Below are 27632 nucleotides of genomic sequence, written 5' to 3'. Positions count from 1 at the left end.
GGTGCTTCGGACTGTTTGCCATGAAAGTGCGGAAGTCAGATCGCGCTATGAGGTCCGATTAGGATGTTACACAACGCTACGCGCACACGAAGGCAGAACTAGACCAGGGCGGAATGCATGCTGCTTGGTTCATTTCTGGCACTATGTTTAAATACAGAATGCTCGTACGCGCAGACGTCTCCTGCGTTTGTCCTTCCATTCCCGCTGCTCGAAACCTTGTGCCATGAAGTAAGAGGAAATGCTTCCGAGTGTTTGGCAGTCGTCTGGGATAGCATTCAGTAGACGAGTAATTTTGTGGCCCCTCCCTGCCCCCCTCTTTTCGCTAACATAAGCCCAGTGCGAAACGATTCTGAAAGTGGGAGAGGAGGTAGAGGGGGGCGGACGACAGGGGAAGAAAATGTTTCGCTAAAGTACGGTGCATTTTATGGTACTTGTATGGTGCTCCGGCACAGAACAGCGCCGACGTTTCGGCTGTCTGTGATCGAGACGCGCATAAGGTATTTTTGTAGTTGCGATAAATGATGATTAAGTCTGGAAGGACAGAAAGGTAACGTCGAGCACTGTGCTTGTGCATCGTGAGGCGAGCACGCTTGTTACTTCGCTGCGCCCGCAGGAAGAATTACGGATGACGAGCTCCGCTTATGCGCTTTCGTTCTACCCTATACTCTCTGGGTAGCTGCTCCGCGCGCGTGAACCTGTCGCGTTCAAATTCGTGGCTACGTGGGAAGAGGACGGAGCCCTCTCTCTCGTTGAGCTCTCGTAATCGAGGCCGCCCATTCAGTTTGGAAGAGGGCAGGCATCCAATTGAAACGCATATAGATCGGGCGCATGCTGCGGCAGCTGACCAGCCAGATAGAAATTGTGTTGACGAGCCGCTGTGGCTGCTCTTATAGCAGGATAGAAAGCTCATGCTGAAAACTCGCAGAATTTCCTGTATGCGAGTTTTCTACTTTACTATTCGATTTCGTAAGAAAACGAGAAACAACTAAAAGAAAGCTTTTGAAGAAAAAATCATAGGAGGGCAGAAAACCTATAGAGTGTTGTTATCTTTAGGGAACTGCGGATTCAATGTACCAAAACTATAGGCGAAGCTTCCGCTGAGAAAGCCCAGAGATCGAAGTGCCGGCTAAATTGTCTAAGTGGAGCAAAATTTCACACCCTCGGCCTTTGCTTGTGCAGTTGTGCTGTCGTAGTTTAAATTGGATATCCTGCCCTACGCAATACCAGCAATTTGCTTCGTCCAAGCCGGGATTGTGTACTGCATTCGTGAACGTTCGTAGGGAATAGTGTCCTATTTATGTACAGCTACGCTCATTAACACAAGGACGGCTGCAAATACCCGGATACCATTTACTGCACCTTCCGTAAGGCCTTTACTGTAAAAGTGCCAGAGCTGCAGTTGCTCATTCATTAAGGAACCTTATGCGTGGAGTGCACCGCCACGTTCAAGTTAAAAACAGGCCTGCTTAGCTTCTTGAACCGAGAGTCTTGCATCGACCGATTGCCAACGAAACATAATGGAAAAACAGACGGCTGAACATAGCATTATCACGAACGCCTTTATAACCGCGCGATGTTTTCCGCAAAGCAATCGACCCTGCAATAGCGACACCTCGATATAAATAAAACAAATAATGGTTAAGCTTAAAACACATTTTAACATTGGTGGCACGACACTTATGAGATATGGAACTGTAATTTGTGCTGGTTTACAAGTAGCTTTATTTTTCACTCTTTCTTGGCCTCTTAATCAAAAACTCGGACTGGGAAGGCTACCATAAACTACCAATATGTCGTAAAAAACTACCGAAACCATCGCAAGCTGGCCGCAAGCGGAAGCCAATAAATGTTACCTTATGAAAACAGAGAAGCAAACAAACAAATAAATCCTAGGTTTCTGAAGTACGTGAAGCTACAAGATTGGCCGAGTGGAAAGAAGAGAGGCTTCTTCTGCGGACGACTATTGAACATATTGAAGCTACGTACACGACGGTGGGAAAGACTACACAGATATAGAGCGTCTGAGCCTCACCGGGCTGCAACGGAGGCAGGTCGGGGAGGAATAGTGCAACTAAAAAGGGTCGGGAATGGGAACTCTCATGGTTTTCACATGTGGAATTGTTATAGATGGAAGAGTAGCATCGAGCGTCCCTTGGCGACGCCCGGATCAGGAAGCACGTTGTGCTTACAGGCATCACTGCTTCCGCCGTTCAACGGCCATCCCCCATATTCCGGCAGCGAAAGGACAACCGTGGGTGAGACGCGGTGACTTGTTTCCGATACGCTAGCGTGGCCTGCTTTTTCGAAGGCCGCTCACCCAAGTCTCCGCAAGCAAAAGTGACCTTACGCTACCGGTTAGTGCTTTCATTAACAGTTGCGCTATTCTAGGAACAGGGGGGAATACAAAGAACATAGCTGGCTCTAGAGCTCAAGCTGAAGTTTTTGGTAGCCCTGTGCCTTTCCCCCATTAGCGTGGTAGATGAAGCGGTCCTGGCCAATGATTAGTCGCACGCGGTGTCGCTACACGTCAACGTTGGTTGCGTACCAGGGCTATCGCATCCGTCTTGGAAATGCCTTTTTTTTTTTTTTACGCTGCTTCACTTGGGATCAGGCCTACCGGGCAAAACCACGAGGCGCGCGTTGAACGACGGAAACCAGGGCACCAGACTGGCTTCCTCCGGGACCGAGTTTGTTGTCGTTGTTTCCGTTCAGTGTATTGTAAACAGGCAAAGAGTAATTAGTACTCCTAGTAAAGTAACACCCGCGCTGTACAGAGGCGTCCACACACGAGCACCACAGCGTCAGTTCAAAAAGAGAAGTCAATAACATTTTTTTTTTTCAGTTGTGACACTTTGAGTCCGACGACACCGTGCTTTGAGTCAATGGGTTGAGTCAACGTGAAAGGCTATGCGCAGACCGCTTGGGCTTCGCGCTGTGTGTCCAGAGTGTAACGCTTGCCACGAGCTGCCCTACGTGGCATCGATGATCGCTCTCGTTTGAAGGCCAGCCCATCGTACCGCGCCACACTCTTCGACGAAGCGCGCACTCGCGCAACCACACGATTACTCTTGAAGCCAGCCTCGTGTCGAGGATGAATAAATGGTTCCCGTAACTTTGAGCAGGGTTAATATGCAAGGCAGTGCAGAACAACCTTTCCTGCCTTTCTTCCCAAGAGGAGGCTAGCGCCGCCGCTGCAGAGCGCGGTGCTCGCGACGGTTGGTCGCCCCTGGGGAGGGGGGGGGAAGGGGGGGGGAGAGACCCTCGGCGCTGGCACGGTCCGGTCGGTTGTTGAGCAAGGTGGCGCCGGGCGTGTCGTGCGGCTGTCGTCGTCGCAGGTCGCGCTCAGCGATAGATGTCGACGCGGGGCGGAGGGTGGGCTTTGTGGGGCGGCGGTGGTGGAGGCGGGATCGGAGGCGTGACGCTGTCGCTACGCAGACTGTGCAGGTCGCCATGCTGCGGACACGAGCGCTACGCCTCCGTTGCCGGCGACAGCGGCCGCCCGTTCGGGTGCTTGCGGAACACGCTCAGGTCCACCTGCGCAGCGACACGCCACATTGTCATGCTGGCGCACAACGTGGCACTCGCGCAGAACACACAGCACGCATGCCTTGGTTTATTGATAGTTTTTGGCCTAGACTCTCACTAAAGGAATGCGCACCTGGGAAGAATAAAGAGAGAAGGAGGAAACAACGTGATTGACCAGAAATACGCCCGGTCGGATGTCGTACGCTGGAGAAGGGAAAGAATGGGCAGAAAAATGCGCCGAACTACAGTAAGCGCTCCCAACACGCACACACCCAGCATTTGCTATGCATAGTCATAGGCGCGGAATGGCGGACAGTGCCACGGGCATTTCCTGCTGCGATAAACAAACTGTTGGACACGTGTCGCTGTCTTTCATACGATGAGCAGAGAGCTTCCTTCACTCCTCGACATCCTGCGCTCCTACGCTTTCTGAAGTCTGTCAGACTATGGAAGCTGCAATAAAATGACATCTTTCTTCCTATTAGCGGCCTACAAAGTTCCGGATGTACAGTAGTATATTGTCCTAACTAACGTTAGCCAAGCTGTTCGAAGAAGGAGAAAAAAAATATTTGAGAAACACGGTGCAAGGTAAGATTTTGACCTACAGAGTTCAGTTGTCAGTCTTTTGATGACCGAACACTGCAAGTGTTATAATCGTATCTTACACCGTCATTTTAAAATATTTTTGTGCTTCGAGCAGCTTGACTAACGTTAGTTGGGACACACAGTATGTTGCTTACAACAACAACAACAACAACAACAACAACAACAACAACAACAACAACAACAACAACAACAACAACAACAACAACAACAACAACAACAACAACAACAACAACAACAACAACAACAACAACAACAACAACAACAACAACAACAACAACAACAACAATAATAATAATAATAATAATAATAATAATAATAATAACAACTTTGTAGGCACAAGAGAAGAAGCTCAGTATTTGCTTCGTGCAGTCATGAGCAAAAGTAAGAAACCCCTATGAGTGAATGCCGAAATAGTTACTGTACAGGGTGTCCCAGCTAAATTTAGCCAGTTTATAACTAGGCGAATACCACGTAACTGGACAGGAACAAGGGAATCTTGTTTGCCGTCGCTTGGAGATACTCAAACTATTTTTTTTCATTGCGTCTAATTAGATAGTTAGTCTTAATTAGTTATACATTTCAAATATTATAATTAGATGAAAAGTGTCAATGAGAAAATTGTAGAGCAATGTGAAAAAACTCCCGATACAGCTTTCTGTTGCTCAGTACGTGCTATATATAGAAGTGCTTTTCCGAGCGTGAAAGAAGCCCGCAGATGCACACAAAGTGCCCCGAGCGTCCAGTCGCGCGGCAGGTGGTGGCAACAACTTTATTGAGACTTGCTCAGTTATGATCTAGCTAGCAGGCCCGAGTCCTAGGATGGCCCCTCACGAGGAGCGACCCTTTCGGCCCAGGCAACGAGCTTTGCGCAGAGGCGGTGTCGTACCCAATGAAGTGATAACTGAGGGGCGACTATTGCTAGTTGAAAACTCGCGCGGCAGTTGTGCGTCCATCTGCGGCATTAGAGTCACTGTAGGTGCTACCCTTGTGGAAGCGTATACAGCAACTCTATGCCGCAAACGCATGCCAGCGCATCGTGTGTTCAGGGGCGGGACGCGCCACGCGTTGCCGTGATGGCGGCAAGTGCGGTAAGGTCCGGCACGTGGATGCCAGCCCACGCGGCAGCATCGCCGCCGCCAACATCTGTCGATCCGTCGCTCATATCTGCTGTCGTCAGTTGCGCTGGTTGTGCGCCGCTGGCGCGTACGTCCAAGTTTGTGTTGTTTGTGACTTCTTTTGTAGTTGTACGTAGTTCAAACGGACCCGCCGTGGTTGCTCAGTGGCTATGGTGTTGGGCTGCTGAGCACGAGGTCGCGGGATCGAATCCCGGCCCCGGCGGCCGCATTTCGATGGGGGCGAAATGCGAAAACACCCGTGTGCTTAGATTTAGGTGCACGTTAAAGAACCCCGGGTGGTCGAAATTTCCGGAGTCCTCCACTACGGCGTGCCTCATAATCAGAAAGTGGTTTTGGCACGTAAAAACCCCAAATATTATTATATATTAGTTCAAACGGCGCATTGTTTAACATAATGGCTTGATTTTTCTTGAGGTATCCTAGTTTGAATTATACACAGCGGTTGTCGTCGCAATATAAAGAGCTTAATGCGTCTAATTATTTACGTAATTATTTAATTCGTTTTAATTATCCAACCTTGAAATAAATCAAGCAGTTATAACTTACGATTACGAAATGCATTATTAATTAATTAACATAATAGTACTGTTTGTTCGCATTACTCATATTGCCTAACTAATTAGGTAATTAGGTGACTAATCATCTTGTAATAAGTACTTTTACTATATCCAATAGATTGTTGATCCTGTGACTTTAAGTAATGAAGTAGCCAGTTTCTTTTACATAATCTTAATGCATTGTTTGAGTGACATCTACATACGAAGGAGTACGTTTTCATTGATACATTTTTTTCATGTGTGACACGTAATTGCAGGAATCGCATGTGCATTTCTACAGGTCTCCGTGCATTTCCAAGAAGTTCTCTAACAGATCCTCCAGGATCCGTTAGAGAACTTGAGAAGCGAGAGTGAATGATTTGGACAATGCTGTCGAAGCAAGGACGTGTTAGCGTTGACGTGATAACAATTAAAAAGCAGGACCCGTATTCAAAAACGTTCTTACGCAAGAATTGTTTCTACAAAGAAGTTTCTGGCAAATGTTGATGCTGGACATATTATTAGCGAAGGTAACCGACCAATGGCAAAGAACAGTTACGGTCGAGAAGCTTTGTGAATTCGGCCCCAGGTTCTTAAGCACGATGTATGCAAAGCGCCGTAGCGCATCGGAAGAGGTGCATGATGCGACTGCCCATGCTCTGGTGGCGCCATCTCGTGGCTTTCGACATCAAGTGCGGCAACCGTGAGTCCTCCCTGAACACACTAACCCATATTCTAGTACACTACAGCGTTAGTTTTGCTCATGACTGTACATGGTGGACCTCCCTTTGGGAGGTCAGCCACCAATGAAAGCGGAGTCTTCGTCATCAGCTTTGCATAAAATGTGACTTTCTTTGTAAGGCTGATCACGAGTCGTTGACAGATTTTGAGGACATGGTGAGCATAAAAAAGAAAGAAAAGAAACTGGTGCCCATATTCATGCTTTTACGCTATTTAGTTGCTACGTCAAGAATTTTTCGTAAGAGAAAACTTAAGCCAATACTGGCAATGGATGTATCATTAGCGAAAGCGAATGACTAACGGCAAAGAACACTCACGAACAAAAAGAGTTGTGAATTTCACTTCTGCGAAATGGCCTAGGTGCCAGGTGGCCATACCTCGGGCACGTAGCAGCCGTTGTCGTCGTCTTCGGGTCGTAGCACCGTGGGTCCCACCAAAGTCGTCGCTGTAGGTGCGCTAGGTGGCATTCCACCCGCTCGGCGAGCGCCGATTTCAGCTGCTTGCAGCGCCAGCGCTGCCTCCAGGTTTCCGGCGGACAGGTCAAGACCCACCTGCGGAGGACATGTACGTGGAGCTCACAGGCACGGCCTTCTCGATGTGGCCATTGATCGAGCGGCCGTGGGAATTCCAGCGTTTCGCGTGACATAGCTACGGCAACCGTGGACTGTCATCGAAGCTGCTTTTTGCGATAGATACGCAACAGTTAAAGAACGTCCGCACCAGCGGGAAAAACGCGCCAGCACGTGCGGGCGACTTTGCTGCCGCGCACTGCGCTGAAATGAGAGACGCTGATAGAGGGGGTCCGGGTGTAGTTCCATACGGCGTTGAGCCCAAGGAGGTTAAAGGAAAACTTAAAAGTTTTTCTTTAACCTCCTTGGTTGAGCCTCGCGAATGAATGGTGTTCACTGGTATCGCCAATCGGCGGCGAAGAGCGGCACGCCGCAAACAATAGGTCCGAGCCTCATTCGCTCCGCGGCAGGAAAACGCTGCTGCGTCGCGCGTTTTCCCCGCTAGTTTGGAGTACCTTTTTATCAACTGTTATGGGCATGTTATACGGCACTCGCCTTGGTGGCTCTGCGGCTAGGGCATTTGGCTGCTGAGAACGTGGCCACGGTTTAGATTCGTTATCGACCCGCCGTGGTTGCTCGGTGGCTATGGTGTTGGGCTGCTGAGCACGAGGTCGCGGGATCGAATCCCGGCCACGGCGGCCACGTTTCGGTGGGGGCGAAATGTGAAAACACCCGTGTGCTTAGATTTAGGTGCACGTTAAAGAACCCCAGGTGGTCGAAATTTCCGGAGTCCTCCACTACGGCGTGCCTCATAATCAGAAAGTGGTTTTGGCACGTAAAACCCCATAATGTTTTTTTTTTAGATTTCTTATCTTGCCGACCGCATTCCGATAGATGGAATGCGTAAACGCGTTTGTGCTGACATTTCCGCGCGCTTTATAGCTGAGCCGGAGCTCTTTACTATGGCATTACTATTTAAATTCGCAACTGCAAATTTGGGGCGAAAAGATCAATCAATAAATTAGTCAACCGCTGCATCAAATTATCAATACATTTTTATGGCAGGGTAGACCAGTAGTATTGTACCACGTATGAGGTATAGGTGTTATGTAGGGGTATGTTGTGGCTTCCGGGTTAAAAGGCCGGTAAGTGACATACCAGCGCGAGCATAGGTTTGCTTTATTAACAATTTACCCTCAGCAAAGTGCTCCTTACTAACAGTCTACATATATGAATCGGAGGACAACGTGATCATACAAAGAAGCATCTAAGTCCAAGTAGGCGTGGATGTTTTATTGTTGCCAAACTTGCTACTACCGCACACGATATATACTGCAAATAAGAATGCCTATGTCTACGAGTGCAATACATATTGTTGACAATGATCGTCCACTGTTCTCAATTTGTTTACAATGCGTTTCCTCAAAGTGCAGTTTTACTTGCCACGTGGGTAATTAATTGCTGGTGCGTATCGCGAATGAATCCGGGAATAAGGTTTATTTTTTTCTTCGTTTACGAAACGTAATGATTTGATGCTTGTTTTATTCGCAACGGCCGGTTAAACCGGGAAAGACATTTAATAATTAATTGCCCTGTGTAAATGACAAATAATGCTTTGTTCTATAGTACGAAAAATCCCCAGTTTAGGGCTGGTTGGAGCAAGTTTGCCTCACTGAATGTGTCATACGCTGGCTGCTTCGATGAGTGATCGGATAAACACACGATTAAAAAAAAAGAATTATAGGGTTTCACGTCCCAAACCAACTATAAGGAGCTATGAAAAACGTCGCAGTGGAGGGCTTCGGATTAAATTCAGCCAGCTGGAGTTTTTTAGCGTGCATTCAGAATACCGGCATACGAGCGTATTCATATTCCGCCTACATCTGAACGCGACCGCCGTGGTTGGGAAGCGAACCCGTGACCTCATTCTCAACTGCAGATACCACAGCCACTGAGTCACGGCTGCAGGCCGATGTCGTCGCTTTCCCTTAACTGCTATGCGTATGAGATCATCTATTTTATATGCGTGAGCATTTCTATGCCTATCCAACGAGAATCTTGTCCGTCTGTCACGTAAGACGAATGTAATGGCTCATACCCTCCTAAACAATAACTCATACCCCCTTAAGCAATGGATCATACCTCCGTAAGCAGGCAGAAAATGCAATGGCTCATACCCACGTAAGGCAGAGGCTATAAGCGCTCAGCAAAGTGAAGCGAAGAGTGCAAAAATTCATTCAAATCACCCATACAACACACAGAACAGCATACATTTCAGAGAAAGAACAAGCTCTTAGATGGGGACTAAATGCGAAAACACCCGTGTACTTAGATTTAGGTGCACGTTAAAGAACCCCATGGGGTCCAAACTTCTGGAGTCCCCTACTACGGCGTGCCTCATAATCTAATCGTGGTTTTGGCACGTAAAGCCTCACACTTTTTTGAAGAACAAGCATCCGAACCATCAATAAAGCGTTGCGTACCCTCGTAGCAAATGTAGGAGTGTTTTTGCAACAGCTTCGATGGACATACAGGTTGATAAGGACCGATAAGAGTCGATAAGGGTCGGATCATATTCGATAAGGTTGATAACGACCGATGAGGTTTGGTAAGGGTTTAGACTGGTCGGACCAACTTTCGTAACATTGATAATGACACCGAGTGCTTGGAGATGAGCAAGTGGCACAATCCTTACGCATACTTAGACAACTCCCAGAGGAGTTTCTGCATGATTTTTTTTATATTTTTGATGTTGATAGTAGGGTGACCTCGCCGTGGGTTTCTTTCTGTAACTCCCTTCTCATGTTCACTATAGTTCTAACCCAGACACATAACTGCGGCATGCTTTCGCTGTGGCGACGCGGGCTTTCCATAACGCCGTGCTAAGGGAATAACTTCGGCCGAGTATTTCTTATAACCTCTGATTATTTGCTCGTATAGATGTCAATGAGCAACATTTCTTAACATTTTTTTCTTTGTGGTCATTATAAAAAACGTACAACTTGATATAAACTAGCTTTGCATGTCCTTAAAATATTGATGACAGCCAGCGACACGCACGGATAACGTATGACATACTAAATAATTTAACTCAGGCTACTGAAGGAAAACAAGACATGATATTGCAGTGCGTCCCAAGACATGCTGGTATAGCATGCAATGAATTACTGGACTCCCTGGCACAATTAGCCCATAATGATGCGGAAATTCAACTGACACCTTTATCGTCAGTGGATACGCGACGCCTATACTAAAAGTACTAAAGCATTAATTGTGTATTGCCATCTGGTTTAATGAAAATACAAAGGAATTGACCATTTGCGAAGTGGACTACTAGCTGTGTCAAATACTAGCTGGATGTACACCTCTAAAAAATACCGAGACACTAATTCATTGCCTATACGCCTTGGAACACCATACGCAAAACATTGGCTATATCGCATAAAACGGGCTTCATCACTGGGTTGTTCCTGTAGCAACGACGATGAGGATGTTCGCTACCTACTCCTCGAATGTACTATACATGCTGCGCTTAGACGGCAGTTATATAACAAAAGCTACTACTCAACTGATCCTCACTGACTGTACTCAATCGCAAAATTACTAGGCCCTAGTTTGCCCATCGAAAACAACATAACGCAAAGCGTTGAATGCACTCAAATATTTATTCAAAGACACAGGCATACTTAAGGAGTACTGGATGCCGAAGTGAACAGGAACCACAATGGAGCGCAAAGCGCTCCTATATTTGTATTTATGTGCGCTTGTATAATATGTGTCATACCCTTTTTTTTGTATTCTGCATAGTGAAGCTTGCTTTTGATTGTTGTATCTCTGCGTGCATTATTGTCACAGTTCCTCATCAGTTCACCTGCTCATTTCAGACTGCATCGCGGCCTTGTGTATATGTCTGGAACTCGGCATACACGTATAGGTAGGGGCTCAGTGTGGTGCAACTTGTCCTAACCTTTTATCTCGATATGTTCGTGTGTGCGTAGCAGTATGCTCTAGATTTTTCCGCCCTATGACGTCAGTTCTTACAAATGTTTTATTATGATTGTTTCTGCTATGCGAAAAGGAGTAGCCGTCACAATCGTATGGTGACTACATACCTTTCTTTTATTTTAATTTCAAGTAAAAGCAGTCTAAAAATACTGCCCGTTGCCCGAGCAACTGATGGCGTGAGCTGCACTGATAACACGTTTACGTAAGTGCTCTGGTTGAGCCATGCGCGGTTGCCACTGGAGCGAGTGAGAATAATTGGATGCTTCCGGACTCGGCTTGGCATCGACTGAGAGTACTCGTGTCACGGCGCCACCTATATCTGACTTAGAGATACCATTGTGAAAAAATGGAGAACACTGAAACGAAAAACAAGGAAAACTCGCAACGGCACAGAATTTGCGATTCAGTCGGTTCGCTCAGCCATTATCATACTTAGTACAAAAAGCTATTAACGTGTTTGTTATTTTTTCGTGGTACAGGCGCCAGATCAGTTTCGAATTTATAGATATCCAGGCAGAAATACTTCCTTCCAGTTGTTTAGTGGAACTTAAAAATTAGTGCCTCACGAAACGCTTCTTCTATAGTTAAATTTTCCGTGCAGTTATCTGTCCATTGTCTTGCTGAATAATTCGTATGTCGAAAAAGAACAGCTCACTTGCGCCTAATGCGTCTTGCTGTAGGCGGTGTTAAACAAAAAGTGAAGAAGCAGAAATAAGCTTCTTTTTAACAGAATGTATGTGTGTACGTGTTTGTACACATTATGCATTGAGCATATATGAGACATCCAGAAAAAAAAAGCACTAAAACAATATAATCGTCGTTAAAACCAGATATATTATTTACGGCAGATAACACTGCCATTGTGCGATTTTGCTTCATATTTGTTAAAGTGCACTGCAGAAAAATCCGAGGACACCTAAACGCTTCTTATGAGTCATGAATGCGAAAACATTAATGTCCAATTGAACACCACTGAGCGGTCCTTCGAGTTATCAACTTCTCGTGGGCAAGCGAGCGCGTTGAGGCGCTTAGCGCGTTTTGATTTAGCCTTACTGAGGTGTAGTTGAGAGCGTGCGTGGACAAGGAACGCGCGGATAACACAGGATTTTGAGAGCGCGAGCGAGAGTGACGTGGCGTCGCGGCGATGCTTTCTCCCCTCACGCAACATCTGGCGCGCTGTTGGTGCCGCAGATGTTCCCCTTTGCCCGCTCTGCTTCGTCGAGGCACGCTCGTGGCGTGGCGTCTCAGCCAATGGGAATCTACCAGCCGTTTCACTGCTACAGAGGACAGACTACGGGTTTTTCGCTCAATGGGCCATTTGAAGCTTTTGCATCAAAATAACACCATAAGTGTCGTGCACTCGTGCCTAATAAAAACGATTAAGAGCGCTAGCACATGAAAACACACACACACACACACACACACACACACACACACACACACACACACACACACACACACACACACACACACACACACCTTAGTGCTCGTAGAGTACAATGAATCTCAAAAATGTATCTGAACACAGCCCCCCCCCCCCCAAAAAAAAAAAAAATTACGCAGAAACTGCTCTGGGAGTTGTCTAAGTATGCGTAAGCATTGTGCCATTTGCTCATCTCCATGCAGCCCGATGTCATAATCAATGTTACGAAACGTGATCCAACCAGTCTCAACGACAGCGCTGCGGATACACAAACCGTTGAGGACGGCCGCGCAAGGTGAATTGATGACGCAAGCAAACTGCTGCAAGTGGCGGCGCCAGGTGCGCTGCTGACGTTCCGATCAGTATAAGCCGTTATCCTTATCCACCCGCGTCGCACGATTATCAACCGTGATCAACCGTACTTAGAACCGCTTAGTTCGCGTTGGAGCGAGGGGTAGCACGAAGGTGAATTCGCTCGTTGCTGCGAGCCCTATCTTGAAAGCGACCGTCTTACGCGGCGGATGGACGGACGAGTTTCCTCGTTGGATAGGCATAAAAATGCTTACGCATTAGAAAAAAAAAAAAACCCGAGAGGCTTTTAGAGTTAGCCTTTGTTTGCGAGGTAGAACACGATGAGGGTGCAAGTGCTAAAGAACACCCAAATAAATGAGATGGCTGCGAAGCAACCGTCGTAGCGGTTTATGTTGTGGGCGCCCGATGAGGCAGTGCTGTACAGAAGCACCTGCAGTACTGCAGTGAGTGCGCTTAGATGTCCTTTTCTTCATGGAATGCAAGCACGAACTATCATAGGCGCATAGGCTATCATGAGGCATATTAGTGTGGCAGTGCATCTGATGTACGGTCTATCTAGAGGCTTATTGAGAAGCAAACTAGAGGAATCGTATCATACAAGAAACACAACGTAACTTGCTCATCAATCTAGAGGTTTATTGAGACGCGAATTAAAGGAACAGTACTGCAGAGTAAACACGACTTAGCCTGCTCACCAAGCGACGTCGATGGCGAGAACGCAACAAGTGTCAGTATGTCTAAAGATTGCGACGCAGCAGCAAGTTTATCCACCCTCTGATCACCTGTCACAATTCCCAGTACGGTTGGGAATTCCTCTTAAACAATTCTCATGACAGGAAAATGTTGCTGAAGTCAATGTTTTAGCAAATTAGGGAGAGAGCGATGAACTGTCGCAGTAATAATACCGTGAACTTTGTTAATGTCTCCATGGCTACGTTGTGGCCAGTCAAGATGAACCAATTGCAGCTGCATGCACTTCCGGCAAAAAGAGCTCACATCACTCATAAAGCAAATTTCTGCCGCTTTGGACAATGTTTTGTGCGACAAACGGTAGTGTATTCTTGTGTTGTGCCTAAGTCTAAAATACACTCCTCGAATTGACATGCTTCGTAGACCCATCAACGAAAGTGCAGTACAGGTGCGTTGACGACTCTTTCTCAAGGCCCGGAACTTAGTTAAAGCATCACAGAATGTGCCATCTACCAAAGGAAGTCTTTGCGCAAGGAGTGGTACTGACGATAAATTGAAATGTGGAGTGGTCGCGCCACGTCGCGGACTCTGACAATTTGAAGAAGTTTTCCTCGCAGCGTAAAATAGCTAGGCGGCTGACCTATTGCAATTGGCCCTGTCTTTTCACCTTTCACTGACAGAACTCTAGTACGTGGGCTCCGTGCTCAAACATATATGCCGTAATGGATCCTTACGACTTTTCTACTGTCCTGCACGAAATACTGAACCGCAGGCATCCGCAGTTGAGGCAGGCAATGTAATAGGCATAGGTGCCACTCGCAGGGCTGTTTCATGAACGTGCATCGTTATATTGTCTTTTAGTTGCTCTCAAGTGAGCTTTGCGTATCTATCCGTCTGTCTAAGCTTTTTTTCTTCTGGTACTTTCACGTACCAAGTGGAACATAGGGTTGTCTGTTGTGCTTTTATTGAAGAAAATATTGATTGAGAGTTATTCAATTTATTTATCTGACTGCAGTTGAACGATGATTATTAAAATCTATGTTACATTCAACGACGGATGTTCCTAAACAGTGTGAGATTGCGGCTATTGCTACGTTGCGATAGTAAAGCCAAAACATCCATCTCTGCCCTGTGGGACTAGATCGCAGAACTATCAGCGCTTACCTCGACGGAAGCCTCCTTGGAGCGCCGCAGCTTGTACTCGCGCTCCCGGCGCCGGCGCTCCTGGATCTTGTTGTGGCAGGTTATGCCGATGGAGGCGCACATTCCAACTACCAAGGCCGAGAACACCACCAGGATCACCACCATGTGCTTCATCGAGAGAACCACGCCGACATTTGAGCCTGCGTTGGATACGTCACACGAGGATTAAACTAGGTTCACAATGCGGTCGTAAGTGTCTTGAATTATCTTATGAACTGATCTCAGCATGAGGGGGTGGATAGGAACCCGTGAATCTGGCATTGTAGAACATGCGTGCAAAGTAAAGCTAAGAAGGTATAGGCAAGAAGGTCAACCAGACGCATGCCCGGTTCTCTATCCTACATCAGGAAGTGGGGTGCAATAAGAGTACGAGGCGATAGAGCGGGAAAGGAAGCATACAGCATGGCTACAGCCCGTCGCAGAGGAGTGACGATTTATGCAACCCAAGAAACGCTCGAGTTGCTCTCTAAGCCAAGGATGGGTGGGACCATGGTCCAAAAAGAAAGTCGCAGTTTCGCCAGAAAGGCGAAGCATCGATTGCGATAGCAAATAAGTGAACAGCTATGCTAAGTAAGGATAGTAGTTTTATCGGCGGTATAAAGTTGTAAACATAGGCACACGCTAATGGAGTCACGCGCGCACAAGCAAACATGAACACATTTCACTCGATGACCGCGGAAACTCTCTGTCAAAACGCCGCAGCAGCGAACAAATTGACCTTCTTGCTGCCGTTCGCATCAACGCGAACTAAGCCACGAAAATGCAGCGCGCGGCGGACTCTGTACACATGCAGATGACAAAAAAAAAAAAAAACAGCGGCCCCGGCGGCGTATCTACAATTGCTAGTAGGCACAGCGGGGCGGGGCACTTGCGGAGACTGCGGACGTCTCGCGCACAGCGTTTTCGTGCACAGCGTAGAAGGTGTATCACAAAGGGTGAAAGGAATCTTATTTTTTTTTTGTAGACAGGTGCGTTGCTTTCATGTCACGAGCTCCACCTCCACGCAAGGTTTCAGGACAAGCCAGTGCCTGACCAAGGAAAAGGCGGGTGCGTGAATAGGAAGCAGAAGCAAGGAAATGCAGACAACGTGATTCACTGGCGCACGCGTTTCCACTGAGGGACATCTACCACTGGATCAGTACGGTTTACTCTTGAGAAGCCGACCGAGTATCCACGCCAAAGCTTAGGGAGCAAGACAAATATAGCTTCCATTTAATAAAAGAATTATGCGCCTGAAGGCGACAATTTTTTCTTTTTGCAGTGAGGATATTTAGGCATCATTCGTTGTTTCATTGTGGAAATCCGTAGAGAACAGAACCAGTGATCAGCCCTATCTGTAGTACCGGTACAGATGACATGTAAGCCGATTGGTCTCGCAAATGCCCCGTCGTCTACTCGGCGAGAAATACAGCAACGCCAGACTCCAGGGAGGTAATAGATATGTTCGCTTTAAGAAGACCTCGCGTTCGTGGTGAGTCGGCTCTCCCAGGAATTATGCGCGGCCATAGAATCAAGTACGTAAGCGAATGCGCTGACTTTACTCGAATGCTAACGACGAGACGAGTTACTTCGCTAATACAGAAGTTAGACGGCAAATAGAGAAAACAAAGACAAGGTACAAATAAAAATAAATAACTGTTGGAGCCCTATTTTAGACAGCTGCTACGCAGTGCATATCAAAACGCCCGTAAAACAATTATGAAATGACGGTAATAATGTGAATAAGTAGCGCAGCTTTCAAGAAGTTCCATCAGCATCGCTAAACGATGTATCTGCGGGTAGACCATAAGGCAGAGATCCAATTTTTCTATCGCCCGTGGCTCTGCCTGCGCTGCCGTTGGGCTTAGTGAAGACAGCGCTACTAAGACAAAAAGGAAAAAAAAAGGAAATAGAAAAAGACCCGTTGTCTTGATGGAAGCATTTAAAGAACAGAAATAATGAAAGGAAGCCCCCGGATGTCAAAAAGAAAGAGAAGTGCACCTTTCGTGCACGACGTTCTTCCGAAAGCGCGGTGAGAAAAAGAACGCACAATTTTTTAAGGAAATTTTCTCGCCATTATACGGGAATGTGATAGGATCCACTACTGTGGCTTGGGGAGGTCAAGCAAAGGTTTCTTATGTAAACTCTGGAAATTACCTAGATTATGTCCGTAGTGAGAGCAGCCACTTGAGTAAGCGAAACGATCCAACCTTTAGCGCATGTCAATAGACCCTTCGTCTGTGAGCTCGAAGAGCTTTACCATTGTAGCTGGCATTAAAATCATTTGATTCAATAGGTAACGCATTCCGAATTGTTTTTATTAGCAGTATATCACCGTCATATTCTGTATGGCCGACTTGAAATTTGTTGCAAACGCTGTCTTCTTGAAATAGAGAAAGGTATTTTATATCGCTGAGCCACATGGTACGACTTCGGGCGTTTTTCTCGCGGTTTTCCTTTTGCGTTCGCACTTTGTTCGGAAAAGGGAGGCGCTATGCGCGATCCCACTGAACGGAGGCGGCATTGATGAAACTTTACGCGATTTCACTTTTAAAGTGCGCCAGACGAGGCGGCGGCATGGTGTCGTTTATACAACGGTGCAGACTTGGACGAGATAATAGACGGGAGCGTGGCTGGAGGGGGGGGGGGGGCGCATCGCGCTACAGCGCCTGCGGTGCTCGGTCACGACAGCGGCCGTTGTCGGCGTGCGGGGGCCCGTGCTACGCTCAAACGAGGTCGCGAACCGCTCGCTTTGTAGGAAACCCGGCGAGCGCGATAAGGCGGCAGGCAGTGCTGCTTCCCTTACGCTCTCCACTCTTGTTGCTCGCCGTTCGACGAAGAAAGTACCTAAAAGCTTCGTCTCAATGAGGATTCAATTCCTGCAGCTTCTCTTGGCTGCAGGGGGACGACACTGGCGCTGGCGGCAATGGTAGCAACGTGCTCGACGATGGCCTTTTGCGAGCGCCCGCGTCGATTTTTCCTAATGACCGGGAACATTTCTCCCCGCCGGCTTCTTGCTTCGCCTGCCGCACGCGCGCGCCCAGCGCGTGAGACCGGGCGCTGCTCTTGTGCTGCTTTGTCTCGCTGACTTGCCGCCAGCTCCTTGGAGCCGTATCGCGGGGCCGACCCCTCCTTCCTCGGTTCGCGCTAGAGCACCCCTGTGTGCGTGCGTGTGCCACCGCTGCGGGTGCTATCTGCGCGCACGCTTCGGCATCTGTCTGCGAGCGGCGCAGTCGGGTTGCCCTCATCAAGGGTCGCTCATCAGCGGCGGAGCGTTCTGCGGGCAAGCAAGCGCTCCAGCGAGCAGAAAAAGAAAGAAAAACAAGGACGGGTAATAATAAGATTAAGAAAAAAATGCACGTCGTCGCCTTGGTCGCCACGACAAGATTCGTTTCTCGCTTTACGTCACCCGCCCCCGCGTCTCTGATGTACTGATGTGTATTGGTTATTACGCTTTTCCATTTTTGCGACCCCGGATCCTGCTGTGCTTCCCGAATTCCGACAAAGAGTGGGTACGAATGAATAGAACGGCCTATTTCACGTGGTCCAACAGTGCTTCTCCCAATTCGGACACAGACAAGAGCCAAAGAAGACGTGGGGAAAAAAAGAAGAAAAAAAGAGCAGAAAAGAAAAAGCGGCTTTGGGAGCTCATGCGCTCAACGTCCATACAGCGCTGCGTCCGCAGCCTACTCGCGCAGCCTCTTCTCGCATTTCTGAAAAACAGGCGGCTTGAGAAACTTTAGTCGACGGTCGCCTGCTCTCGCTGGGGGAATGTTTCCGCGTGACGCGTTCCTTTTTTCGATGCGCTTTCGTTTTCTTCTTTTTTGCCTCTTCTTTCGCATCGAAATCGTCTCTTTAGTGGGACTTGTAGTGTTGTATTCGCCGTGTTGCCCTTTCCCCCCCCCGCCCCCCTTTTTTTAGAGACTGGAATTATGACTGGAGTGCTACTAGGCGGGCATTTTGCTTCCCTATGCTTTTCGGGGCGACAGGTACATCTACCAGCCTCGTGGTTTACGTCACGCGTGAAGGAAGAATCGTCATCGCTTGACGTCATGAGTCACGGCTCTTCTCGTTTGTTGCAAGCGCAGCATGTTACGACAGCGTAGTTGGCGCTGCTGGGGAATGCCACACTGGTGCCTTCGCAACAGCAGCAAAAAGTTAAAAAAAAACAAAAACATGGAAAGATACTGCGGACTAAAACTAAAGAGAAATGATAAAACGAAACAAAATAGAAATCGTCACACATCTGCGGCCCTTGAAGCATCGCAAGCCAAATTAGAATGAAACAGAGCTCGAGACACAGAGCCCGCCGGGTCTCGTGTGCTCTTGCCAGAATCGTTTCCGGTTCCTGCAGAACTACTTCGCAGCCTCTTAATGTACAACGTTCTCCTTAGCGTACAATTTATTTTTACAAGCTTTCATCTTGATATGCCAAGGAGTTCATATGGTGGCGGTGATGGTGGTTAGCAGGGTTGGCAACTGGGCCGGCAATTGCTGCGCCTGAGCGTCTCTCCGCTAAATGAATATAACTAAGTTTTTACTGCAAGGCTTCAATTTCAAAATTGGGACATACGCCCCTAAGTGAATTAAAAAGTTTAATTAGGGAGACTGTTAAAAAGCTATATTATCGCACTACGATTTTTCGTACAAGTATTGTTCACCTCGTCTGATAATACAGCCAATGTGACAGAATTGCGTGATTGTATGCAGGTGATATTTGATAAGCCTCTTCCTAATTAAAAATAATCGCCTGGTCTATAAACATTTTTTTTAAAGTACCTGCCATTCGAAAGGTGCCGATCCCTTCGAATTTCTTTCGCATTACCCTGTAATGGCGATGGTTATACGGTAGCCATCGAGCCAGTAGCGGTGATGGCAATGGAGGCAGTCGGCACCCGCTCCTCCTCCACCGCTGTGCCTCTTTCATTTCCCCATTTTCGCGTGAGGTGGAATGGACAGAAATCCAAGGACGCTGTCTAACGCTCCGCGACAAGGCGTCATGAGACGAGCGTCTTCGGTCACGCTCATTTTGTGCTAGCTATGATGGTTATTGAATTCGCGCTACAACTGCCTTGCGAAACGAAGCGGGGCTAACGTTTGCATGTACGCGTATTGAAATGCCCTTTTTGGCGGTGAAATGGATGTATACTGCCTGTCTTCAAATGCATTTATAGATGCCTCAACTTGTTGGCAGCGTTTCTTTGTAATAAATAAATAAATAAATAAATAAATAAATAAATAAATAAATAAATAAATAAATAAATAAATAAATAAATAAATAAATAAATAAATAAATAAATAACATATTCATTGATATTGGGCTTACTGAATCGAGCCGCACCCTTATTGAGCCATCGGGGTAGCATACCGAAAAATTTCGTCTGGTTAACCTTCCTGCCTTTCCATCTCTTTCTATCTCTGTCTTTTCAGTCATTGCTGCTCTCGATATCACTGCCTGTTGAAGCAGCGTGCCGCTTCCTGCACTGTGAAAACACAGTGCAGTGAAGCCACACCGCAGTTGTTCAACATGAAGCTTCACGGCAATGCAGAGTGTACTGCCATAAAGCCACATGCAACGGCTAAATTCGCACCTCCATTTTCCACTTGAAACTTATAGAATTTCAGTGAGTGAATTACGTGCGTAAACAAAGTAGTAGTTTCGACAGAGGCTCCATTATCACTCTGATGCGACACCTCTGGGTTGCGGTGGCATATACGAAGGCTTACTCGTACCTCGTTGGAATGGGTGATACGCTTATGTGCGGGAGCGAAAATGTTTTGAACGCATTCTGCGCCTTTGTTACCGTCCAGGTTAATTTAGACATGTTCAGTGTAATACAGTTTAATGCGGACCTCTGGACTCAGAACTATTTTCAAAAACGAAGACCCTTGGACCATATGGCCGTGCGTGCCGCAGGCGCAGAAAGCAACGATCGCGTTGGCCTCCACGTCGACAGGTCTCGACGACTGTTTATAGGCTTGGTGCGCTCGTTCAAGTGTGCGCATGATTAGTGTTTTCCTTTATCTCAATCTCCAGTGAAGGGTAGCAACCTGACGTGTGTCAAGTTAACCTCCCTGTCGTTCCTTCTCTCTGTTTTCAAAAAGGTATACGACTCACTTCATTGTCTTCTTACCGCCCTGTGCAGTATAGAAAGCCGCAACCATTTCTGCTTGGCCTCCATGCTTTCGTTTACTTTGTTCCGCTGTTTCTTGGCAAACAGGGTAAGGAAACGAGCAAGCTTTTCTTTACATGTACAGCATATGGCGCGAAACGGAGGTGGATTAATCTTCCGAAATTTAGCTAGACCATTGTGGGTAGATAATGTAGGTAGATCAATCTTCTGATCGTCCGACATTTCGGAAGAAATAAGTTTGACTCGCTTTCCGGACGCAGAGGCATTCGTCGATAGATGAAAGGCCCGGGTGGCAGCAATGAAAGTACGTGCAATGCTAAGCTCTAGTTTGTGTGCTCTAAGGCCGCCGCACCCGTAATTTGGGAACCTTGAAGATAAAATGAAATAGAGAGCAAGAGAGCACAGACAGCTGGCTAGAGAAAGTAAACAAATATAGCATTCACATTTGACTGAGTTACTCACCGACGTGGCAGATTGACGACTCCTCGTCGTAGCGATACTTGCAGTTGAACTGGCCGTTGCACTTCAGTTTCGCATCGATACACCAGCCGTCGTCGCAACTGAATTCTGTTTCCGGATCGCACCTCTCTGCGCGCGACAAAGGAGCACAATTAGAACAAAACACTCGTTATGCCAAGTGCCGATGCGAGTGAGCTTGCTGCAGCATTAATCGCACAACTTCGCTAGATATCGGGCGCATACAGGCTCGGCTGCAGCCTATAGATCGTTAGTCTCGTAACGATGCTGCTGCTGCGCGCCTCAGCAGCTAATAAACAGCTCCACGTGTGGCGAGGATCACTTATCTGGTGATCTGAACCAGTCTGCCGCAAGATGCGCACGTAATAGTTGTTTGAAGTTGCATTTTCGTTCCCGCTTGGTCTCAATCAGCGGCGGATTAATGGGTTATAGCCTTAGGCGTGGTTGCGGCAGCAACATTTTTTTTCTTCCGTTTGTACCTTTACAATCGCATGATTCTTTACTCTCATATTAGGAGATTGAGCATTTCATTTACGAGCACTCGTAATGTACGTACATATCCGATCAAATGCTCAATACGCCATGTATACCCGAGATTTTTTTAAACTTCTTTGAACTGATATAGACATGCACCTCATGAAAAGCTGAAACAGGCTACTACTGCGCATACTTGGAAAACCTTGAGGCTAATTAGGAATGGCCTCATAGATATTGCATATAGTTTTATTTTATTTATTAAATGTGTTTGCGCAACAATAAATTTGAAACACGATTGTTCTCTCAACAATGAGCAATTATGGCGAACGTGAGTGAAGGGCGCTCAGGGCATGGTAAGGTACAAACGTGTAGTGATTGAAAAAGGTAAAATAAAAAAAAAAGCGGTTCATGCTTAAGGAAGCATTACGAATAGTTGATAGAGAAACGCTGTACTTGTCACACATGGCAGATTACGAACAAGACAGAGGTACACAGGAAGGTGGAGACTTGAAATGATCAGCAGTGCTCGGTCGAACAGAGGATGTCTAAGGACGGAAGCAACATTTACAAGATGAGTAAACGGGCCACATTGCCCAAGACTTGTCCCCTTGCCGAAACTTTGGCTCCATCTCTTGTTCCACTGCTGTTGAGAATTGCAGGTTAAATACTATTGTTTCCGTTACACAAAGTGTCAGGTACTTCACGGGGGGGGGGGGGGGGGGTAGGAGGGAGGTTCGGTGGCCTTAACTACTCCTCCCTCTCTTTCTTAAATTATAGGTTAGACCAAGGTCTCAATGTTCGTGTGTTTTACTCACAAACAAGTAGCGAGTCAACGCGCAGGGGTGAATGCACGTTTCCAAAACTTGCCTACTCATTCTGCCACTTAGTCTTAGTCATCAAGATTGCGTCGATTTCGTCCTACGAGAACACTGATAGTAAACGGCGATCACAAAGAACGCTGCCAGGCATGTTGTAGCTCGAAAGCACACACCGACCGCACCGTAAGGTGCCAGAAATGCGCAGTTCGGGCTTTGAACAAAAGCCTACATATAGCTCTGACTTCATCTCGTCTTTGACAAGTTTGGCTACGGTAACGTTACTGGCCGACAGATGTGGCTTGGCTGCTTTAGCGTCAGCTGACAGTGGACGCAAATGTGCATGCAGAAGCAACCAGCGGGCATTTGTGAAACTTGAACGCCCAAATTTTTGCGTAAGCAAAATTACAAGTGTTCGGGGCGTGCGGCAGGTTACACATGTAGAATTCTTACGTTTGCGGCCGCAAGCCTTCTGCGCACGTGAAACAAAATCTGCATTATGGCGTCAAATGTTGCGTGACGCTGCGTCTTTCCTTACGTCCACACATGGGAGGGTGCTTTGCTACTTTGCCTCGTGCTTAGCAGAATGTGGCACTATGTGGAGTTGTGACTGTAGTATATGGACCATGAGCAGTGAAATAGCCGTCAAAGGCTCCAGACAAAGCATGTTGGGTTGAAAAGCAAATGAGAGACACCAGCCGCTTGACAAAAAGAAGTAGCGCCTTACAAAATAAAAATAAATAAAATAAAAATAGAATAAAACTAAGCTGTTTTGTGGCCGGAATGACCGTGCCTTCTAGTCATGCTGGCATTTCTTTTGACACATAACTTTGTAGGCACCTTGCACTGAAAGCTCGTGTACTGACAAAAACTGAGCGTTGGAGCTTTGTGTATTTGTTTCAATAAAGCACCCCCAAAACACCCTTTATTGTTTAATAAAGAAAAAATTAAACATCCACCCAAACGTAGCTAAGTGCCACAAAGGAAACCCATATGGGCTCCTCGAAAGAAAAGCTTCGCAGCTTCGTCCCGGACCAGGACGAATTTTTCTTCAACTGCGAAGCTTTTCTTTCAAGGAACCCGTATGGCTTTCCTTTGTAGCACTTAGCTACGTTTGGGTGTGTGTCTCCTTTCACCTTTATTAATTACTTCTCTCCACCTCACGGGTTTCCGCAGAACTATTACGTCAAACCCTTTATTGTTCTTTGGATCCGCCCCTGGGTATAGGCCACTTGCAGCGCGCTATTATTTCGCTCCACGGGTATCCGCAATGCATCGGGCGTGTTTTTTGGAAGATTTGCAAGTTCTTGAAGAAAATGCGAGAAAGAGAGAGAGAGAAAAAAAAGAGAAAAAGAAAAAGGAAGCACCATGAGTAAAGGTGAACTGAGTAAAGGCTACTTCACGGAGAGCCCGCTAACAGGGCTTGTCTTTCATGTCCGTCTTAATTTCACATACAGTACTGCGGACAGCGCGTCTCTGCGGCACTATGCTTACTGCATACTTCATAAAGTTGTTTGGGACTCTTTAACTGTTCTCCAGAAGTTTCCACGATACTTTCACGTGGCACTAGAGTCTTCTCATCCAGGTGCACTGGAATGTTCTTAAGACCACATAGGATTCTCTAAGTGAGCTGATGAGTTGGGGGCTCCTAACTGCTGTATGCAGAAATTTAGTTAAGAGAACCAAGTCTAGTCACTAAATTCTCGGGTGCTTCCTAACTGCTGTATGCAGAAATTTAGTTAAGAGAACCAAGTAGTCACTAAATTCTCGGGTGCTTTCTTCTTTGCTAAACAAGCGGAGATAGGGTCCCGAAATTATTCACATGCGTAGGCGAGTGTTAAGTGATGACAAATTAATCTGCACTTTGAGCGAAGGTTTCGGAATAATCTTTCTGCAGCGCTCCAAATGAAGTCTTTCACGGATCTTGGCTCCTTATCGGCTGCCTATGCAACATCACACACAGGCAATATTTTTTTTTTTGGGGGGGGGGAATAGCTCCACCGCGGTCATACAATAACCTTCAATTGACAAGGAGCAGATATACGACGACGGCTATTGTCTAAGTATGCAATTCATCGCTTTATTTGCGCGCAGAGCCCTCGTGCCAATAGCAGGAGCGTCGCATTTTGCCCTCACATTCCTCTAAATGTAATACAAGACTAGCCAGAAATTGGCAAAAAAAGATTACAGTTCATACCTCTTATCGAAAACGGACATGAAACATGTAAACTGCGAATGATACAACTCTTAAAGCGGACAAAATTAAGGTGCTAATTTACAGTTTAATTCAATCATCACATATTTCGTTCAGCGAGTCTTGCAAAATTTATTTGCATGCTTCAACGCAATGTGTGCTTTGTAGGAAAGAAAGAAGCAGCACAGCCCGCAGCACCGGAATAGAACAACTCGAACCAGCTTAAGCGTAAGAACAATGCAAGCGTGAGAGCTCTTTGTCAATACGGGCCCTGGTTCTCTCAGCGCTTGCCCCTGTGCCAGTGTACTGCCATGGAGCCGACAAAGCGCTGTTCTTTGACGATAAACCAGGTCAAACAGAATCTTCGCCTAAACATACATCACTTTGGTTCACTTTTTGTCGACTTTAGGCGCTCTTTAAACACTCATTATATCGAATAAGTTATGCCGTTAGGCAAACTTTAAGAACCAAAAAAAGAAATAAAAAAAGAAAAAGAAAGAAAGAAAGAAAGGAAGGAAGAAAGAAAGATAGAAAGAAGTTAATTTGGTCACCGTTTACTGAGTAGCGGTATTTACTTTTTGCACGGAGTTGGAGCGCCCGTATTCACACAAAGAAAAAAATAAAAGGAGCAAAAGGGGGAATATTTGCAAAAGCAGATGTCAGTGAGCCGTGATGTTGGACATACTGTTCGTGGAAGTGACTGGCTAATGGCAAAGAGTCGCTTACGAACGAAACGGTTTTTGGATTTGGCCCCAGATCTGTGATGTTGATGCTTCATCGATGACTTTTTTTTTTCGTTTTTTTTCATGTTAACCTATTTCTGTATATAAAAAAAATGAGAGCCTGCAGTCGAGGGTCATTCGAATTTCACTCTTTCTGTTAAATGCAGCACATTTCATTCAGATCGGTTCACAGGCTGCACAATTAGAGTCCCTCGGCAAGTCCCGTGTACTTACATGGGGAAATTGGAGTTGCTCCCGATTTAAATATTTTTCGAAAAGAGGCTGCAGAGAAACAGAAGTTGATAGTTCTGTAGCGCTGTCTGCGAACAATACACGCTCTAAATCTGGCATCACGAAACGCTTGGAAGCGTGAAATCGTAACGTAAGTGTGCTGTAGCATACCTACATCGGGCGCTTGTGACAAGCGTCACCACGCTTGTAACACAGATCAGATTCTGGCAGACTAACCACTCACTGCAGCGGTCCTCTCGTTTACTAAATCACTGCAGACTCGGCGAAGGAGTCTGCGTGCACTTAGCTGTGGGCAAAGGAGCGACGGAGGTCAAAGAATTGCGCTCCGTTCCCCGTTCAGCCGCGCTTTTTCCTAATATTCTCCACTTAAGTAAACAGAACGCGGTCGGTCTGTTTCCTCATTTAAAAAGGCTGTACGCTGTCCGCCGCGCCAACGAAGCAACAGCGAAGTTGCTGTCCAGCGCTCACTCGGTCGCCATCGGCGACGCACTTGTTGACCTGACCCGGCCCCGTCTCAGAGTTTAAATCGACTGGACACGCAACTCCGACTTTATAAGATTTCCGCGGACACTAAGCAGTCCCGTGTGACCCACCCAAATTAGGTCGGAGTGCGACGCCGGGCGTTACGACCTCCCGTGGCCTTCTCGGGACTCACAAAACGAACTTAATTTTTATAGCGGGAGTGGGAGTGGGCTGCTGTTCTACAGCGAGAAGTATCGATTAGCAAGAAGAAAGAAGAGGCGTGTGTTTGCTGCACATGCAATTGAGGGATGTAAGGAACGCTGTGTACACATCGAACAGCGAACGCGCAGGGGAAACACGTTTTCTACCAGACGTCTGAACTGTTTTCCGTCTGTTCTGCAAATGTGAAAACACAACGCTGCCACTGGGTTGCAACATTTCTTGAAAACCAGCCTTATCTCTGTTCAATCTCTGTTCAAGCGTGCGTTAATCAGCATGTACACTTTATTTTATTTCGCCGCATGTTACCACGAGGTGGCGTTTTAAGGCTGTACCCGTGTTTTCTTGTCGTTGTCTTGCCCTATATCTATACATATAAATCACGCCACCAAAATGTGGCAAAAAGAAGGGAAACTGGCTGGTGCGTCGTTGCTCTTCTTGGCACGTCCTGGCACGCACCGCCGTCTATCCGAGTGCCGCATCGACCACTGGCTTCGGTGAGCGATTACCGAGCCGGGCCCCTGATTGAACCGCGCCGCTCCTGCCGCTCTTCGGCGGAGAAGCGGCACCGACGGCGTGCCTGCGCTCGTTTGAGGCGTCCCAATTACGCCCACTACAGAGAATGCGGCCCTCGGTTGATAAAAACGAGCGGCGCCGTAGGCAAATTTACAAGCCAGCGCGTTTAATAACGCGTGACGGGACGAGACAGCGCAACCAGGCGCCCGCAGCGCGAATTAAATAAGGCGCAGAAACAAACCCCCTCCCCGAGCGAGGAGGGAAAACCGAAACTCGGCAGAGCAAGCAAGAAGCGCGAAGCCTGCGCGCGCCAGACCGACGAGCGATGCTCCAGAGTAGCCGGCCATTAAATGGCCGAGCCTCGTCGTGGGCGGCCAAAATGCCTCCCCTCTTTCGCTAGTTTGCTGCTCGTGCGCGCGGTTTGCGTGGCGCGCACACTCGCAGCCCGGTCGCCGCTGCGCGTTTCTGCGTCGGTTCAATTTATTCGCGAGCGCTGCCAGTGCCGGGAATGACCCTCTGCAGCGAACAGCCGGCCTTGGACCGCTTGCTTCTCGCGCTCGTCCCTGTTGCCGGCCCCGAGCGCCGGCGGCTGCTCAGCGCCTGCTACGGCGCGAAAGCACCCGCCGGGCGCACATGCAAATGAAAGGAACTCCTCCGCTGCCTCATCGGGAGCAGCGTTGTTTATGTATTGCGCGTGTT

General features: G+C 47.3%; 1 protein-coding gene and 1 pseudogene across 2 annotated transcripts in view; one reads left to right on the top strand and one right to left on the bottom strand.

Annotated features, from left to right (window-relative positions):
• Positions 1–1612: 1612 nt before the first annotated feature.
• LOC135900058 (neuropilin and tolloid-like protein 2) overlaps positions 1613–27632 on the bottom strand; it is a 465151-nt gene continuing 439131 nt past the window's right edge. For both annotated transcript variants that reach the window (XM_065429491.2, XM_065429492.1), the window contains 4 exons: positions 21262–21387; positions 14648–14826; positions 6922–7095; positions 1613–3534 (listed from right to left, as the gene is read on the bottom strand). In XM_065429491.2, the coding sequence (XP_065285563.1) occupies positions 3469–3534; positions 6922–7095; positions 14648–14826; positions 21262–21387 (545 nt within the window). In that variant the 3' untranslated portion in view covers positions 1613–3468. The remainder of the gene's footprint in view (positions 3535–6921; positions 7096–14647; positions 14827–21261; positions 21388–27632) is intronic.
• On the top strand, positions 4992–5065 carry LOC135900123 (U4 spliceosomal RNA; annotated as a pseudogene).

Source organism: Dermacentor albipictus, chromosome 1, assembly GCF_038994185.2.
Source record: "Dermacentor albipictus isolate Rhodes 1998 colony chromosome 1, USDA_Dalb.pri_finalv2, whole genome shotgun sequence".
Taxonomy (NCBI): domain Eukaryota; kingdom Metazoa; phylum Arthropoda; class Arachnida; order Ixodida; family Ixodidae; genus Dermacentor; species Dermacentor albipictus.
Note: the sequence above shows the minus strand (reverse complement) of the source record. Positions and strands in the feature narration are given on the sequence as shown.